The sequence below is a fragment of the Oncorhynchus keta genome, chromosome 1 (genome assembly GCF_023373465.1).
Source record: "Oncorhynchus keta strain PuntledgeMale-10-30-2019 chromosome 1, Oket_V2, whole genome shotgun sequence".
NCBI lineage: Eukaryota > Metazoa > Chordata > Actinopteri > Salmoniformes > Salmonidae > Oncorhynchus > Oncorhynchus keta.
In genome coordinates, this window is record NC_068421.1 from 10812726 (window position 1) to 10830031 (window position 17306).

General features: G+C 44.4%; 1 protein-coding gene across 1 annotated transcript; it reads left to right on the forward strand.

Moving 5' to 3' along the window:
- The first annotated feature begins 4649 nt into the window (after window positions 1–4649).
- LOC127916265 (extracellular calcium-sensing receptor-like) lies at window positions 4650–11838 on the forward strand. The gene is made up of 7 exons (XM_052497830.1): window positions 4650–4964; window positions 5607–5901; window positions 6371–6660; window positions 6911–7206; window positions 7433–7641; window positions 7977–8322; window positions 8556–11838. Exons 1-7 carry the CDS (start codon window positions 4681–4683, stop codon window positions 9470–9472), a joined length of 2637 nt encoding a protein of 878 aa, XP_052353790.1. The 5' UTR covers window positions 4650–4680; the 3' UTR covers window positions 9473–11838.
- The last annotated feature ends 5468 nt before the right edge of the window (window positions 11839–17306 follow it).

Sequence of the window (17306 nt, forward strand, 5' to 3'; positions counted from 1 at the left end):
ATTGTTATAATTATCAACTTGTAGTGTCTTATCTCAGTCGACCCCCACTTCCCTTTTGTCCACCAAGCCGCGATACCGGTTTATCCCACTAGGGAAACTTCACTATCATTTCCTTGTAAAAATCTACTCTTTGATTATGCATTTCTGTCAATTACTTAGTTAGTAAATAAATGATTTAAGACCATTGATGTATGGATGACTCATAGGGAAGACTCAGGAAGAACATCTCAAGACATCAGTCAGGAAGTTAAAGCTTGGTCGGAAATGGGTTTTCCAAATGGATAGTGACACCAAGCATACTTCCAAAGCTGTGGCTAAATTGGCTTAAGGACAACAAAGTCAAGGTATTGGAGTGGCCATCACAAAGCCCTAACCTCAATCCTACAGAAAATGTGTGGGCAGAACTTAAACAGCGTGTGCGAGCGAGGAGGCCGACAAACCTGACTCAGTTACACCAGCTCTGTCAGGAGGAATGGGGCAAAATTCACCTAACTTATTGTGGGAAGCTCGTGGAAGGCTACCCAAAACGTTTGACCCAAGTTAAACAATTTAAACACAATGCTACCAAGTATTAATGGAGTGTATGTAAACTTCTGACCCACTGGGAATGTGATGAAAGAAATAAAAGCTGAAATAATGAATTCTCTACTATTATTTTGACTTTTCACATTCGTAAAATAAAGGGGTGATCCTTACTGACCTAAGACAGGGAATTTTTACTTGATTAAAAGTCAGGAATTTTGAAAAACTGAGTTTAATTGGATTTGGCTCAGGTGAATGTAAACTTCTGACTTCAACTGTGAGGCAACGTGCCAAGAGGACTCAACTGTAGGGGAACAATAAGAGACGAAGCGTACCAAGAGGACTAGACTTTAGAAAAAATTCTGTGTACTGCCAGCGTGCCAAGAAGACTAGACTGTAGGGGAAATACTCTGTAGAACCAGAATACCAAGAGGACTTGGCTGTAGAGGAAATATACGTGTGGAACAAGCCAAGAGGACCAGGCTGTAGGGGAAGTACGTTGAAGAGCCAGCGTGCCAAGAGGACTAGACTGTTGGGTAAATACTGGGTAGAGCCAGCGTGCCAAGAGGACAAGACTGTTGGGTAAATATGCCAAATGCCAAATGGACTAGACATTAGCAGAAATTCTGTGAAGAGCCAAAGTGCCTGGAGGACTAGACTGTTGGGTAAATACTGTGTAGAGCCAGCATGTAAAGAGGACTAGTGTAACGGTTTTCTAGGTGTGGTGAAGGAGAGTCGGACCAAAACGCAGCGTGTAGATTGCGATCCATGTTTAATCAAACAAACGTAAACACGAAATAACACAAACACTACAAAACAAATAAACGTAACGAAAACCAAAACAGCATATACTTGTCAACTAATACAGTGACAGTAACAAAGACACTAAGGACAATCACCCACCACAAACTCAAAGAATATGGCTGCCTAAATATGGTTCCCAATCAGAGACAACGATAAACACCTGCCTCTGATCGAGAACCACTCCAGACAGCCATAGACTTTGCTAGATCACCCCACTAGCTACAATCCCAATATATACACACAAAAACCCCAAGACAAAACACACCACAATACGAAAAACCCCATGCCACACCCTGGCCTGACCCAATACATAAAGATAAACACAAAATACTTCGACCAGGGCGTGACAGAACCCCCCCCCTAAGGTGCGGACTCCCGAACGCACCTCAAAACAATAGGGAGGGTCCGGGTGGGCGTCTGTCCATGGTGGCGGCTCCGGCACGGGACGTGGACCCCACTCAGTCAATGTCTTAGTCCCCTCTACTCGCGTCCCTGGATAGTCCACCCTCGCCGCCGACCATGGCCTAGTAGTCCTCACCCAGAACCCCACTGGACTGAGGAGCAGATCGGGACTGAAGGACAGCTCGGGACTGAGGCAGCTCGGAACTGAGGGGAAGCTCGGGAGTGAGAGAAAGCTTGGGAGTGAGAGGAAGCTCAGGCAGGTAGATAGATCTACCAGATCCTGGCTGGCTGGTGGTCTCAGCAGATCCTGGCTGACTGGCAGATCCTGGCTGACTGGCAGATCTGGCGGATCCTGGCCGACTGGCAGATCCTGGCCGACTGGCAGTTCTGGCAGATCTGGAAGAGTCTGGTTGACTGGCAGATCTGGAAGAGTCTGGTTGACTGGCAGATCTGGAAGAGTCTGGCTGACTGTCAGACCTGGAAGAGTCTGGCTGACTGGCGGATCCTGGCAGATTGAAAGATCTGGCTGCTCCATGCTGACTGGCGGCTCTGACTGCTCCACGCTGACTGGCGGCTCTGGCTGCTCCATGTAGGCCGACAGCTCTGGCGGCTTCTTACAGACTAGCAGCTCTGGCAGCTCCGTGCAGACTGGCAGCTCCTTGCAGACTGACAGCTCCTTGCAGACTGGCAGAGCCTTGCAGACTGGCAGCTCCTTGCAGACTGGCAGCTCCTTGCAGACTGGCAGCTCCTTGCAGACTGACAGCTCTGGCTGCTTCATGCAGACTGACAGCTCTGACTGCTCCATGCAGACTGACAGCTCTGACTGCTCCATGCAGGCTGGCAGCTCTGGCTGCTCCATGCAGGCTGGCAGTACCTTGCAGACTGACAACTCTGGCTGCTCCATGCAGACTAACAGCTCTGGCTGCTCCATGTATACTGGCAGCCCTGGCTGCTCCATGCAGACTGACAGCTCTGGCTGTGCTGAACAGGCGGGAGACTCCGACAGCGCTGGAGAGGCGGGAGACTCCGACAGCGCAGGAGAGGCGAGGCGCACTGTAGGCCTGATGCGTGGTGCTGGCACTGGTGGTACTGAACCGAGGACACGCACAGGAAGCCTGGTGCGGAGAGCTGCTACCGGAGGGCTGGGGTGTGGAGGTGGTACTGGATAGACCAGACCGTGCAGGCGCACTGGAGCTCTTGAGCACCGAGCCCGTCCAACCTTACCTGGTTGAATGCTCTCGGTCGCCCTGCCAGTGCGGCGAGGTGGAATAGCCCGCACTAGGCTATGCAGGCGAACCGGAGACACCGAGCGCAAGGCTGGTGCCATGTAAGCCGGCCCAAGGAGACGCACCGGGGACCAGATGCATAGGGCCGGCTTAATGGCATTTGGCTCGACGCTCAAACTAGCCCGGCCGATACGCGGAGCTGGAATATACCGCACCGGGCTATGCACCTGCACTGGAGACACCGTGCGCACCACAGCATAACACGGTGCCTGCCCGGTCTCTCTAGCCCCCGGGTAAGCACAGGGAGTTGCGCAGGTCTCCTACCTGGCATAGCCATACTCCCTGTGAGCCTCCCCCCAATACATTTTTGGGGCTGACTCTAAGGCTTCCATCCGCGTAGCCGTGCTGCCTCCTCATACCTGCGCCTCTCAGCTTTCGCCGCCTCCAGTTCTTCCTTGGGGCGGCGATATTCTCCAGGCTGAGCCCAGGGTCCTTTACCGTCCAGTTCGTCCTCCCATGTCCATTTCTCCAGGTGGTGCAGCCTCTCCCACTGCAGCTGCTGCTGCTCCTGCTGCTGCTGCTCCTGCTGCTGCTGCCTCTGTTGCCTCTCCTGTGGCTCCTGCCTGTTGACACACTGCTTGGTCCGTTTGTGGTGGGTGATTCTGTAATGGTTTTCTAGGTGTGGTGAAGGAGAGTCGGACCAAAACGCAGCGTGTAGATTGCGATCCATGTTTAATCAAACAAACGTAAACACGAAATAACACAAACACTACAAAACAAATAAACGTAACGAAAACCGAAACAGCCTATACTTTTCAACTAATACAGCGACAGGAACAAAGACACTAAGGACAATCACCCACCACAAACTCAAAGAATATGGCTGCCTAAATATGGTTCCCAATCAGAGACAACGATAAACACCTGCCTCTGATCGAGAACCACTCCAGACAGCCATAGACTTTGCTAGATCACCCCACTAGCTACAATCCCAATATATACACACAAAAACCCCAAGACAAAACACACCACAATACAAAAACCCCATGCCACACCCTGGCCTGATCCAATACATAAAGATAAACACAAAATACTTCGACCAGGGCGTGACAACTAGACTGTTGGGTAAATACCGTGTAGAGCCAGCGTGCCAAGCGAACTAGACTGTAGAGGAAAAACTGTAAAGAGCCAGCATACCAAGAAGACAGTTGAGGAAATACTGTGCAGAGTCAGCGTTCCAAGAGGACTAGACAGTCGGGGAAATATTATTTTTTATTTATTTAACCTTTATTTAACCAGGAAGGGCTCATTGAGATTTAAAATATATTTTTCAAGAGTTTCCTGGCAAAGATAGGCAGCACCAAGCCATTACAAAAGTACAGAGAAACAACATTAAAAACTACAAGTAATCTAGGTAAAACCATAGAATTCACAATATAAGAGAGGCTCATGGATATTGTGTGTCTAATGTATGTTTATGTCTATCTAAACCATTACAGTCAATGTAGTTCTGATGCTGGTGCATACACTCTCTATAGATGAAATAAGCAGGTGAGCAGAGCAGCCTCTAGCCCCTCCCTCCTAGGCATGGCCATACCCACAGTGTGGCCCCCAAAGGAATCCCCACAGAGGTACGATGGGTATTTAACCCAGACAAGAGAGGTATCCTGACCTATGTGGTTCTGTGTGGCGCAGTATTACTCCATACCTTCTACACATCAGGGGAATGAGGCTCTCTCCGTCTCCTGCACTGGATCCAAGTCTGGCTGGTAGTCTGGTTCTACTACATCTAGCTGTGGTGACTGGTGGGCTTGCCTTGCTCTCGTCTGCCTCTAGCTCTGCCTCTGGGCTGGAGTCTGTAAGATGCAGGCTCCAAGGCACCCCTCGTCGTCCGGCGTTCTCCCAGGACGGGGACTTTGTCATCGGGGGTGTTTTCTCCATGCACTACTACATGCACACTGTGGATCACAGCTACACCAGCCTGCCTGAGCCCCTGCAGTGCACAGGGAGGTCAGTGAGCGCAAGAGGGAGCAGGGGACGTGACTGTGGCTGTGTGGGGAGACAGATACATTGTCTTTTAAAAACAGAGATACAGTGTGTTTAAAGACAGAGATACAGTGTGTTTAAAGACAGAGATACAGTGTGTTTAAAGACAGATTAACAGTGTGTTTAAAGACAGATTAACAGTGTGTTTAATGTCCGATAAACAGTGTGTTTAAAGTCCGGTAAACAGTGTGTTTAAAGTACGGTAAACAGTGTGTTTAAAGACAGATAAACAGTGTGTTTAAAGACAGATAAACAGTGTGTTAATGACAGATAAACAGTGTGTTTAAATACAGATAAACAGTGTGTTTAAAGACAGAGATACTGTGTGTTTAATAAAGACAGATAAACAGTGTGTTAATGACAGATAAACAGTGTGTTTAAAGACCATAATCAGTGTGTTTGTGTCTGAGAGAGTAGGTAAAGACTACTGTCACATTTTCAAATGCAGGCTATACTACAATGTCCTCAATTACAGACAACAAAAGTGTAGGCATATAGACGGTATGGAAAATAATACTAGATATTAGGTTGTTTGCCATGGAAACATTCTATAGTCTAGTTCATCATTCATCAGGAGGTGCTCACTGACCCATCATCTATTTACAGTATGGATTCCCGTGAGTTACGCTTCTCGCGCGCCATGATCTTCGCAGTTGAGGAGATAAACAACAGTTCAGACCTTCTACCAGGTGTCACACTTGGTTATCAAGTGCACGACTCATGCAACTCGGTCCCCATGGCCGTGAAAGTGGCCTTCCAGCTGGCTAATGGCCTGGACCCCATGTTTGATACCGGAGAACAGTGCTCGGGGTCAGCTACAGTGACAGCTATTGTGGGCGAGTCTGCCTCCTCGCCTACCATCAGCATGTTGCGCATCATCAGCCCTTTCGGCATTCCTCAGGTAAACTCCTGTGGAAAGAAATCATTCAGCTTAATTTAATTTAATGAATTCCAAGAGTTTATTCTCCTCTCTTTCAGGAATGAGTTCAACTTTTAAATTACCGTATTTCAACCCTATTCTACTCTCTTTCAGGAATATACATTTCTGTGTGAAATTATGTGGAGAAAGGCATTTGAACATAGACTGAGGACTATGAGTCTGGAGAACTTCTGTAGGCATTAAAACATGATCTGAGGACTATATTTCATAGGCTCAGTTTTTATGGGAGGCCAGGGAATGGTGTCACATTTTTGTGTATCCTTACCATTCTGACCCAATGAAAAACAATGAGTTGGCTTATTATTATTAATGTCTCCCTAACATCAAACTACACAGCAAAATTTACAAAGCAGGAAGTAGCCAATACATTAGAGTTGTGAGGCCGACATGATGTTCTTTCTCATGTTTTCGACTGTCTGTTTTTAACTAGGTGAGCCACTATTCCACCTGTGCTTGTCTGAGTGATAAGAAACAGTATCCAACCTTCTTCAGAACCATCCCCAGTGATCAGTTCCAGGCTGCCGCTCTGGCCCACCTCATCAGGCACTTCGGCTGGACCTGGATTGGGGCGGTCCGTTCCGACTCTGACTACGGTAATAACGGGATGGCGGCTTTCCTTCAGGCAGCACAAAAGGAGGGAATCTGTGTGGAGTATTCTGAAGCTTTCTCCCTTACCAACCCACTCAGCAGAGTGCAACGTGTGGCCGACGTGATCCGCAGGTGATCCATGATTACTGGTGAACTTTTCATTCACACAAAAGCAAGACCATATTTATAAAAAATACTATTGTTTTTAATTTCTCTCTTTTCCCAACGGTGATCTGTGAGACCAGCATGATTTGCAAACAGTATCTTATGCATGTCAAAAGTGTTGATGAATACCAATGGTCATGTTCACTTCACTGAGACATTCCAATGAATGACGAACATGACCAGCATATTAAGCATATGATATAATCATGTTCCCCAGCTCCACAGCCCGGGTGGTCGTTGCATTTGTATCTGCTTGGGACATGAGAATCCTCCTGAGGGAGATGGAACGCCTGCCCTCTCCACCCCGCCAGTGGATCGGTAGTGAGACCTGGGTCACTGACCCAGATATGCTGCGTTTCAGCCTGTGTGCCGGGGCCATCGGATTTGGCATCCAACGCTCTGTCATCCCCGGCCTCAGGGACTTCCTGCTGGACCTCTCCCCACAGAAGGTGTCCAACTCTCCCCTGCTCACTGAGTTCTGGGAGGGAGCCTTTGGCTGTAGGCTGGGTATAGGTATCTATCTATCATTCTATTTATCTATCTATCTATCTATCTATCTATCTATCTATCTATCTATCTATCTATCTATCTATCTATCTATCTATCTGTCTGTCTGTCTGTCTGTCTGTCTGTCTGTCTGTCTGTCTGTCTGTCTGTCTGTCTGTCCGTCCGTCCGTCTGTCTATTGGTCTGTTGGTTTCTTGGTATCTCTCTCTGTCTGTCTGTTGGGACCTCTACAGGTGTTGGGGTTGAAGAGAAGGTGTGTGATGGCAGTGAGGATATACAGCAGCTACAGACCCCCTACACAGATACATCCCAGCTGCGTGTCACTAACATGGTGTATAAAGCTGTTTATGCCATAGCACACGCCATCCACAGCATCGTTTGTGAAGAGAGAGAAAACTCCACTGTGAACTGTGACAAAAACCTTAATGTGAAGCCAACACAGGTGAATGAAAAGTCTATAGTCTAATTTCCTGATAAATATGTTTATAAAGACAACATGTATGAAGGCCTAGGAGTTCTCATTATACTTTACAACTTATTCTGACGTAACACATCTGATAAAAATGAGTTGAATGAACTTTCTTTTTCTCTCTGCATCTTTCTACCCCTTTCTCCATCTCTCATCTCTCTCTTCCCCTCTGTCCATCTATCTCTCCATCTCTCATCCCTTCTCTCATCTCTCTCTTCCCTTATCTCCATCGCTCTTCACCTCTCTCCTTCTCTCTCATTCTCTCTCGTCCCATCTCTCTCTCTCTCCCTTGCCCTTCCAACCCCCAGGTCCTGGAGAGATTGAGGAGGGTGAACTTCTCTCGTAACGGGTACCAGGTGTCTTTCGATGCCAACGGGGACCCATTGGCCACCTATGAGCTGGTCAACTGGCAGAGACGGAAGAGTGGGAAGATGGAGTTTGTGACAGTGGGGCGCTATGATGCGTCCCTGCCTCCTGACCAGAGGCTTGACATCGACAGGGAAATCACCTGGGTAAAGAACAGTACACAAGTACCTGTGTCAGTGTGCAGTGAGAGCTGTCCCCCAGGCACTCGTAAGGCTATACAGAAAGGAAAGCCTGTATGCTGTTATGACTGTATCCAATGTGCAGAGGGAGAGATCAGTAATAACACAGGTAGGACTATAGGAACAGTTGGCAAAAATGTGTATTAATTTCTATCACTGTAAAGTAGTGGTTTATTCCTATTACCAGCACTACAAAGGTAGTATCTGTCAATCTGCACATTAATTCAACATTCTTTATTGTAAACTGACAAAGTGCATCATTGTGGGACATGTATTTGTAAATAAATAAAACCTGAATCTATTATTATTAACATTTGATGTCTGTTGTTTTGTCCTGGTCAGATTCTTCAGACTGTCTGATCTGTCCTGAGGAGTACTGGCCCAACGCTGAGAGAGACCGCTGTATCCTTAAACCTGTTGAGTTCCTGTCCTTCCACGAGGTCCTTGGAATCATCCTGACCGCCTGCTCTGTGGGCGGTGCTTGTTTGGCCATTGCCACGGCAACTGTCTTCTACCGACACCGAACTTCAGCCATCGTCAGGGCCAACAACTCTGAGCTGAGCTTCCTGCTGCTCTTCTCCTTGGCTCTGTGTTTTCTGTGTTCTCTTACTTTCATTGGCCGGCCCTCTGAGTGGTCCTGTATGCTGCGTCACACAGCGTTTGGGATCACCTTCGTCCTCTGCATCTCTTGTGTTCTGGGGAAAACAATAGTGGTGTTGATGGCCTTCAGGGCTACACTTCCAGCCAGTAATGTCATGAAATGGTTTGGTCCTCCACAGCAGAGATTGACTGTAGTGTCCTTCACGTTTGTCCAGGCTTTGATATGCACTCTGTGGTTGGTCCTGTCCCCTCCCTTCCCCATTAAAAACCTCACTACCTACAAGGAAAAGATCATTCTAGAGTGTGATGTTGGTTCAGCTATTGGTTTCTGGGCTGTGTTGGGCTATATAGGACTCCTGTCTCTCTTGTGCTTTGTGCTGGCTTTTCTGGCTCGGAAGCTGCCTGATAACTTCAATGAGGCCAAATTCATCACCTTCAGCATGCTCATATTCTGTGCAGTCTGGATCACCTTTATCCCAGCTTATGTCAGTTCTCCTGGGAAGTTGACTGTAGCTGTGGAGATCTTTGCCATCATCACCTCTAGCTTTGGGTTGTTCTTTCTATTATTTGTTCCTAAATGCTTCACTATTCTGTTCAGGCCAGAGAAGAACACCAAGAAACACCTTCGGGATAAGACATCCAATGATATACGTTATTAAGAAATGATTGAGTGGAAAAAACATTGTAACATTCAGTTATATGGTTTATTATACAGTTAGGTACGACGATAGGGTCACTTTAGATATTCCAATGTTATATGAGATTGTTCGAATCTATAGTGTTAAAATCTAATTTGACCTGCTTGTCTCCTCCCCCCACCAGGTGTCTCCCATTTCTACCCATTATCTCCTGTGTATTAATTCCTGCTTTTTCTGCTTGTCTGTTGCCAGTTCATCTTATCTTGTTAGTTCTTACCAGTGAGTTTCCCCATGTTCCTGTTCTCAAGTTTTGTTTCTAGTCTACCCGGCTCTGATCTTTCTGCCTGTCCTGACCCTGAGTTTACCTGCCGCCCTGTACCTGCCTATCCTGACCCTGAGTTTACCTGCCGCCCTGTACCTGCCTGTCCTGACCCTGAGTTTACCTGCCGCCCTGTACCTGCCTATCCTGACCCTGAGTTTACCTGCCACCCTGTACCTGCCTGACTCTGACCTGGATTACGATCCTCTACCTGCCCTCGACCTGCCGTTTGCCTTACCCTTTTGTTATTATAAATATTGGAGATTCAAACTATTGGTGCCCTGTGTCTGCATCTGGGTCTTATCCTGAGCCATGACACACAAGACACATTAGATTAGATTCTCTCTGTGTCACTCAGATCTTTTGAACCAGTAGATATCCCAGCTGAGGATGACCAACAGTTGGTATTCTATGTTGCTTATCCATCTTATTTCATAGCAGCAAAAGCAATGTGTTCAGAGAAACATTTACTATAAACCTCATTGTAATCTGGCACCGTGATTAAATTTTAATTATAAAGGAAGCTTGTTCTCAAGTGTCTGTCCTTTATCTGAGAGACATAGGAAAGATCAGAATGTATTAATACATTTTTGATTTTAACATGTGGGGGTTTCATCCTTATATTTGGCACTAAACTGTCCCCATACTATACAGTCATGGCCAAAAGTTTTGAGAATGACACAAATATACATTTTCGCAAAGACTGCTTCCTCAGTTTTTATGATGGCAATTTGCATATTCTCCAGAATGTTATGAAGAGTGATCAGATGAATTGCAATTAATTGCACAATCCCTCTTTGTCAAAAAATGTCCACTGCATTTCAGCCTTGCCAAAAAAGGACCAGCTGACATCATGTCAGTGTTTCTCTTGTTAACACACATGTGCGTGTTGACGAGGACAAGGCTGGAGATCACTCTGTCATGCTGATTCAGTTTGAATAACAGACTGGAAGCTTCAAAAGGAGGGTGGTGCTTGGAATCTTTGTTCTTCCTCTGTCAACCATGGTTACCTGCAGGGAAACTCGTGCCGTAATCATTGCTTTGCACAAAAAGGGCTTCACAGGCAAGGATATTGCTGCCAGTATGATATCACCTAAATCAACCATTTATCGGATCATCAAGAACTTCAAGGAGAGCAGTTCAATTGTTGTGAAGAAGGCTTCAGGGCGCCCAAGAAAGTCCAGCAAGCGCCAGGACTGTCTCCCAAAGTTGATTCAGCTGCGGGATTGGGGCACCACCAGTAGAGAGCTTGCTCAGGAATGGCAGCAGGCAGGTGTGAGTGCATCTGCATGCACAGTGAGGCCAGGACTTTTGGAAGATGGCCTGGGGTCAAGAAGGGCAGCAAAGAACCCACTTCTCTCCAGGAAAAACATCAGGGACAGACTGATATTCTGCAAAGGGTACAGGGATTAGACTGCTGAGGACTGGGGTAGAGTATTTTTCTCTGATGAATCCCCTTTCCGATTGTTTGGGGCATCCTGAAAAAAACTTGTCCGTAGAAGACAAGGTGAGCGCTACCATCAGTCCTGTGTCATGACAACAATAACGCATCCTGAGACCATTCATGTGTGGGGTTGCTTCTCAGCCAAGGGAGTGGGCTCACTCACAATTTTGCCTAAGAACACAGCCATGAATAAAGAATGGTACCAACACATCCTCCGAGAGCAACTTCTCCCCACCATCCAGGAACAGTTTGGTGACAAACAATGCCTTTTCCAGCATGATGGATGGAGCACCTTGCTATTAGGCAAAAGTGATAACTAAGTGGCTCGGGGAACAAAACATCAATATTTTGGGTCCATGGCCAGGAAACTCCCCAGACCTTTATCCCATTGAGAACATGTGGTCAATCATCAAGAGACAGGTGGACAAACAAAACCCCACAAATTCTGACAAACTCTGACAAACAAGAATTGATTATGCAATAATGGGCTGCCAACAGTCAGGATGTGGCCCAAAAGTTAATTGACAGCATGCCAGGGCAGATTGCAGAGGTCTTGAAAAAGAAAGGTCACCACAACAAATTTTTACTCTTTGTATCAACATCATGTAATTGTCAATAAAAGCCTTTGACACTTATGAAATGCTTGTAATTATACTTCAGTATTCCATAGTAACATCTGACAAAAATATCTAAAGACACTGAAGCAGCAAACTTTGTGGAATTTAATATTTGTGTCATTCTCAAACTTTTGGCCACGACTGTACATACTTCCATCATTTTTTATAACTGGTACCGGGGACATTCAGACGAGTATTGTGATGCCTGTGGGCTTCCTCGCGCAAAACACCCGACTAGTCTCACAAAACAGAAGTTGGCAGATCTTGAGTCCCAAGAGCGTGTGGAGGTCATAGAGCAAAACGGAGAATACCATTGTGTTCGTGAGTCTTATCTTTCAATAGAGTTCGAAGGGAAACCATTTGGGATGCCACAGACGATTTTGTGAGAAGACCAATTTTTGGGAAGTCTCATGGTCTGACAAACATCGCTCTAGCTTTGTCACCTTTCACCACAGATGCAGAAGAGTGGAGGATGTGGATTGAGACACATTCAATGCAAAAAATATCGCTATCTTAAACTGACAGATTTTTATGGGGATTTTTTTCTATGCTTATTTGAATTTTCGGAAATCGACTAGGGGATTTTAAAGCCATTAATAGAATGTTAATGCTCAGTGGTGCTCAAATTAAGCAGTTTGTTACCATAAATAGTCAGTCAACATAATTGCTATGGTATTGCAATATATTTTTCTGGGTGATTATGTGAGTTTCATTTGCTCATGATTTTTCTATGCTCTAATTTGGATATTTCTATTGAGGTTTTCATATCTTTGTATTCCAAGTGTACCAATTACATCAATTAGTGTCGCAACAATAACTCCAGATTAACTTATTTGGGGTAGGGGGCAGTATTGGGTAGCTTGGATGAAAAACATGCCCAAATTAAGCTGCCTGCTACTCAGCCGTAAAAGCTAGAATATGCATATAATTATTCAATTTGGATGGAAAACACTCTGAAGTTTCTAAAACTATTTGAATGATGTCTGTGAGTATAACAGAACTCATATGGCAGGCACAACCTGAAAAAAAATCCAACCAGGATTGAAGTTACAGTGGGATATTAGTTATGTTTCACTTCCCAAGGCTTCCACTAGATGTCAACAGTATTTAGAACCTGTTTTGAGGATTCTACTCTAAAGGAGGCGCTCATAAGAGCTCATTGAGTGAGTTGTCTGTCAGGGTGCCACAACCTCGGTCTGGCGCACTCACGTGAAAGGTAGCTACATTCCACTTCATTTGTACAGACAAAGGTTGGAACATTAACCACCTAACCGAGGAACTTATTTTAACCTTGTGTAATACCCTAGATTCAGTCACACTCCTAAAAACTAAAAACATTTGTCATAATAAACTAGCTCCCTGGTATACAGAAAATACCCAAGTCCTGAAGCAAGCTTCCAGAAAATTGGAACGAAAATGGCACGATACCAAACTGGAAGTCTTCTGATTTGCTTGGAAAGACCGGTATCGAAGATCCCTCACTGCTGCTCGATCATCCTATTTTTCCAACTTAATTGAGTAGAGTAAGAACAATCCTAAATTTATTTTTGATACTGTCGCAAAGCTAACTAAAAATCAGCATTCGCCAAGAGAGGATGGCTTTTACATCAGAAGTGATAAATTCATGAACTTCTTTGACGAAAAGATCATGATCGTTAGAAATCAAATTTACGGACATTTCTTTAAATATGTATATTTCTCCAAAGCTCAGTTGTCCTGAGTCTGACCAACACTGACCTAGGATCAAGGGAGACACTCAAGTTTTTTAATATCTCTTTACACATTGATGAAAATAGTAATGGCCTCTAAACCTTCAAGCTGCACACTGGACCCAATTCCAACTAAACTACTGAAAGAGCTGCTTCCTGTGCTTGGCCCTCCTATGTTGAACATAATAAACAGCTCCCTGTCCACCGGATGTGTACCAAACTCACTAAAAGTGGCAGTAATAAAGCCTCTCTTGAAAAAGACAAACCCTGACGCAGAAAATATAAAAAATTATCGGCCTATATCAAAACTCCCATTCCTCTCAAAAATGTTAGAAAACGCTGTTGCACGGCAACTCACCGCCTTCCTGAAGACAAACAACGTATACGAAACACTTCAGTCTGATTTTTAGACCTCATCATAGCACTGAGACTGCACTCGTGAAGGTTGTAAATTACCTTTTAATGAATATGATGTCAGTTCGGTTGTCATCTGAGACATTCTCATCAATGACAAGATGACATAAACTCTACAGTGGAAAGTCTACACATCAGAGTTATCGGATTCACGTGGAATTGTTGTTCAATTTAAATGTTCGAATATGAAATTATTTGTGATGGGATGACATGTGATTTTAGCTTCTAAAATGTGAGATTTGGGTTTTCATAAGATAGGGCTCTGCTCAATCAGCCCCTGTGAAGGGACATGTGCTATAAAACTTTTCAAACACGCCCTCCTCTCCCTTCTTATGTAAGCCCTTGACGACAATATACTAACCTCCTGTTCCGAGGACGTGAGGACGACGGTCTGATGTCAGAATGGTTCAGATAATAACTACAGAACGAAGCCAGCTGCAAACGCAGATTAGGAAGGAACAGACAGAGTATCCCGTGTACCACACAATGACGTTACTACAACGTATCCAATTTACCGGCAATTTTCCTTCAAAGGACTCGGTTGGGCAAAACGGCCTTCCATATACAACCAACCTGCTGAATCGCAGCTCAGAGTAAATATTTATTGCATTTTCCCTTTCCAAATGGGCGGTAATTTAGAATGCATAAGATACTGTATTTACGATAGCATAGCTTTGCCCTTTGTTCCTCAGTCTTCCCGCTCTTTCACTCAAACCCAGCCCCCTTTCTTTTGTGTAACAAGCTGTCATATCTGTTCCGCCCGCTAGGGACATTTTCCTTTATGATGTAGTTTGTAATCAAGTTATGATTTCATTATCTGTATGTGTAATTATGTGCGATTAGTTAGGTATTTAGTAAATAATTAAACCCAATTTTGTATTGCTGGTTCAACTTGTTAGCCAGGGTTCGTGCAGATAACCAAGAATTTGCAACTTTCAGCTGAGACTGAATTAAGATGACGATTAATATTGACTGCTGTTGATGTAAAATATTACGAGGTCTTTAAGAGTTTATTCGGAAGATAACAGCTCTATAAATATTATTTTGTGGTGCCCGACTCTCTAGTTAATCGCATTTACATGATTAGCTCAATCAGGTAATATCAATTACAGAGAAATTATTTTATATAATATTATAGAATATTATAGCCAAAGACACAACATTAGGATATGCATATTATTAGTAGATATGGATAGAAAACACTCTGAAGTGTATAGAACTGTTTGAATGATGTCTGTGAGTATAACAGAACTTATTTGGCACCCGAAACCCCGAGGACAAACCATCCAGAAAAAAAGGTCACTCTCTTTTCAATGGTTTTCATTGGGAATCTAGAATTCTAAGGCAGTTGCTTGCAGTTCCTATCGCTTCCACTGGATGTCAACAGTCTTTAGAAATGGGTTGATGTTTTTCCTTTGAGGAATGAAGAAGTAACCCTGTTCAGAACACGGGTCGAGGGGAGTGTATTGTTTGATAGAGGCGCACAACCTGAAAAGCACGCTATACTTTGTCTTCCTCCGGTATTGAATGCTGTTATCCCGTCTTAAATTTTATAGATTATTTACATTCAAAAACAACTAAAGTTGTATTAGGAAAGTAGTTTGAAATGTATGGACAAAGATTACAGGTAAGTTATAAGATATTTTGTTGTCATGTTGCGCGATTTGGAACCAGTGTTTTTCTGGATCAAACGCGCCAAATAAATGGACATTTTGGATATATAACAACGGAATTAATCAAACAAAAGGACCATTTGTGAGGTTTATGGGACATATTGGAGTTTCCAAGCAGAAGAAGCTCATCAAAGGTAATGCATGAATTATATCTTTACTCCTGAGTTTCGTGCCGCACCTGGCGGGTTGAAATATGATTGTCTGTATGTGTCTGAAGGGGTGCTGTCCTCAGATAATAGCATGGTTTGCTTTCGCCGTAAAGCCTTTTTGAAATCTGACACATTGGCTGGATTAACAACAAGTGTAGCTTTAATTTGGTGTATTGTACGTGTGATTTCATGAAAGTTGACTATTTATAGTAAATTCATTTGAATTTGGTGCTCTGCCATTTCACCAGATGTTGGTTAGGTGGGAAGGTAGCGTCCCACCTAACCTAGAGAGTTTAAGAACTGACTGATTTACATAGGGTTGAATGCAGTGTTTTTCACAAACTGTAAAGTGGGTATATCAAAACACTTTTAGGGTGATTTTAACCCGCTTCCGGTTGCACCAGGAAGATTAGAATCAACACAGATAGACCTCATAGTGGCCTGATGGATTGTCATCGAAGACAGTTTGATATGGAATTCATATCCCACATAGGCTTCATTTTGGGCCTTCTTTTTTGCACGGTCGCTGCACTAAATGGTTGGAAAATGGCTGTATGGTTTTTGGTGGCTAAGCGCTGACCTAACATAATCGCATGGTGTGCTTTTGCCTTAAAGCCTTTTTGAAATCTGACACGGCGGCTGGATTAACCTGTCTAGGACTGGAGTACCGCAAGCAGAACCCCATTCCACTAGCTGAACCACCCCACAACAGACAGTGAAAGTGCAGGGCGCCAAATTCAAAACAACAAAAATCTCATAATTACAATTCCTCAAGCAAAGAAGTATTTTACACCATTGTAAAGATAAAATTGTCATTAATCCAGCCACAGTATCTGATTTCAAAAAGGATTTACAGCAAAAGCACCACAAACGATTATGTTAGGTCACAACCAAACCACAGAAAAACACAGACATTTTTTCCAGCCAAAGAGAGGAGTCACACAAAGCACAAATAGAGATAAAATTTATCACTAACCTTTGATGATCTTCATGTATACGAAATGCTTCAGTCTGGTTTTAGACCCCATCATAGCACTGAGACGGCACTTGTGAAGGTGGTAAATGACATTTTAATGGCATCGGACCGAGGCTCTGCATCTGTCCTCGTGCTCCTAGACCTTAGTGCTGCTTTTGATACCATCGATCACCACATTCTTTTGGAGAGATTGGAAACCCAAATTGGTCTACACGGACATGTTCTGGCCTGGTTTAGGTCTTATCTGTCGGAAAGATATCAGTTTGTCTCTGTGAATGGTTTGCCCTCTGACAAATCAACTGTAAATTTCGGTGTTCCTCAAGGTTCTGTTTTAGGACCACTATTGTTTTCACTATATATTTTACCTCTTGGGGATGTTATTCGAAAACATAATGTAAACTTTCACTGCTATGCGGATGACACACAGCTGTACATTTCAATGAAACATGGTGAAGCCCCAAAATTGCCCTCGCTAGAAGCATGTGTTTCAGACATAAGGAAGTGGATGGCTGCAAACTTTCTACTATTAAACTCGGACAAAACAGAGATGCTTG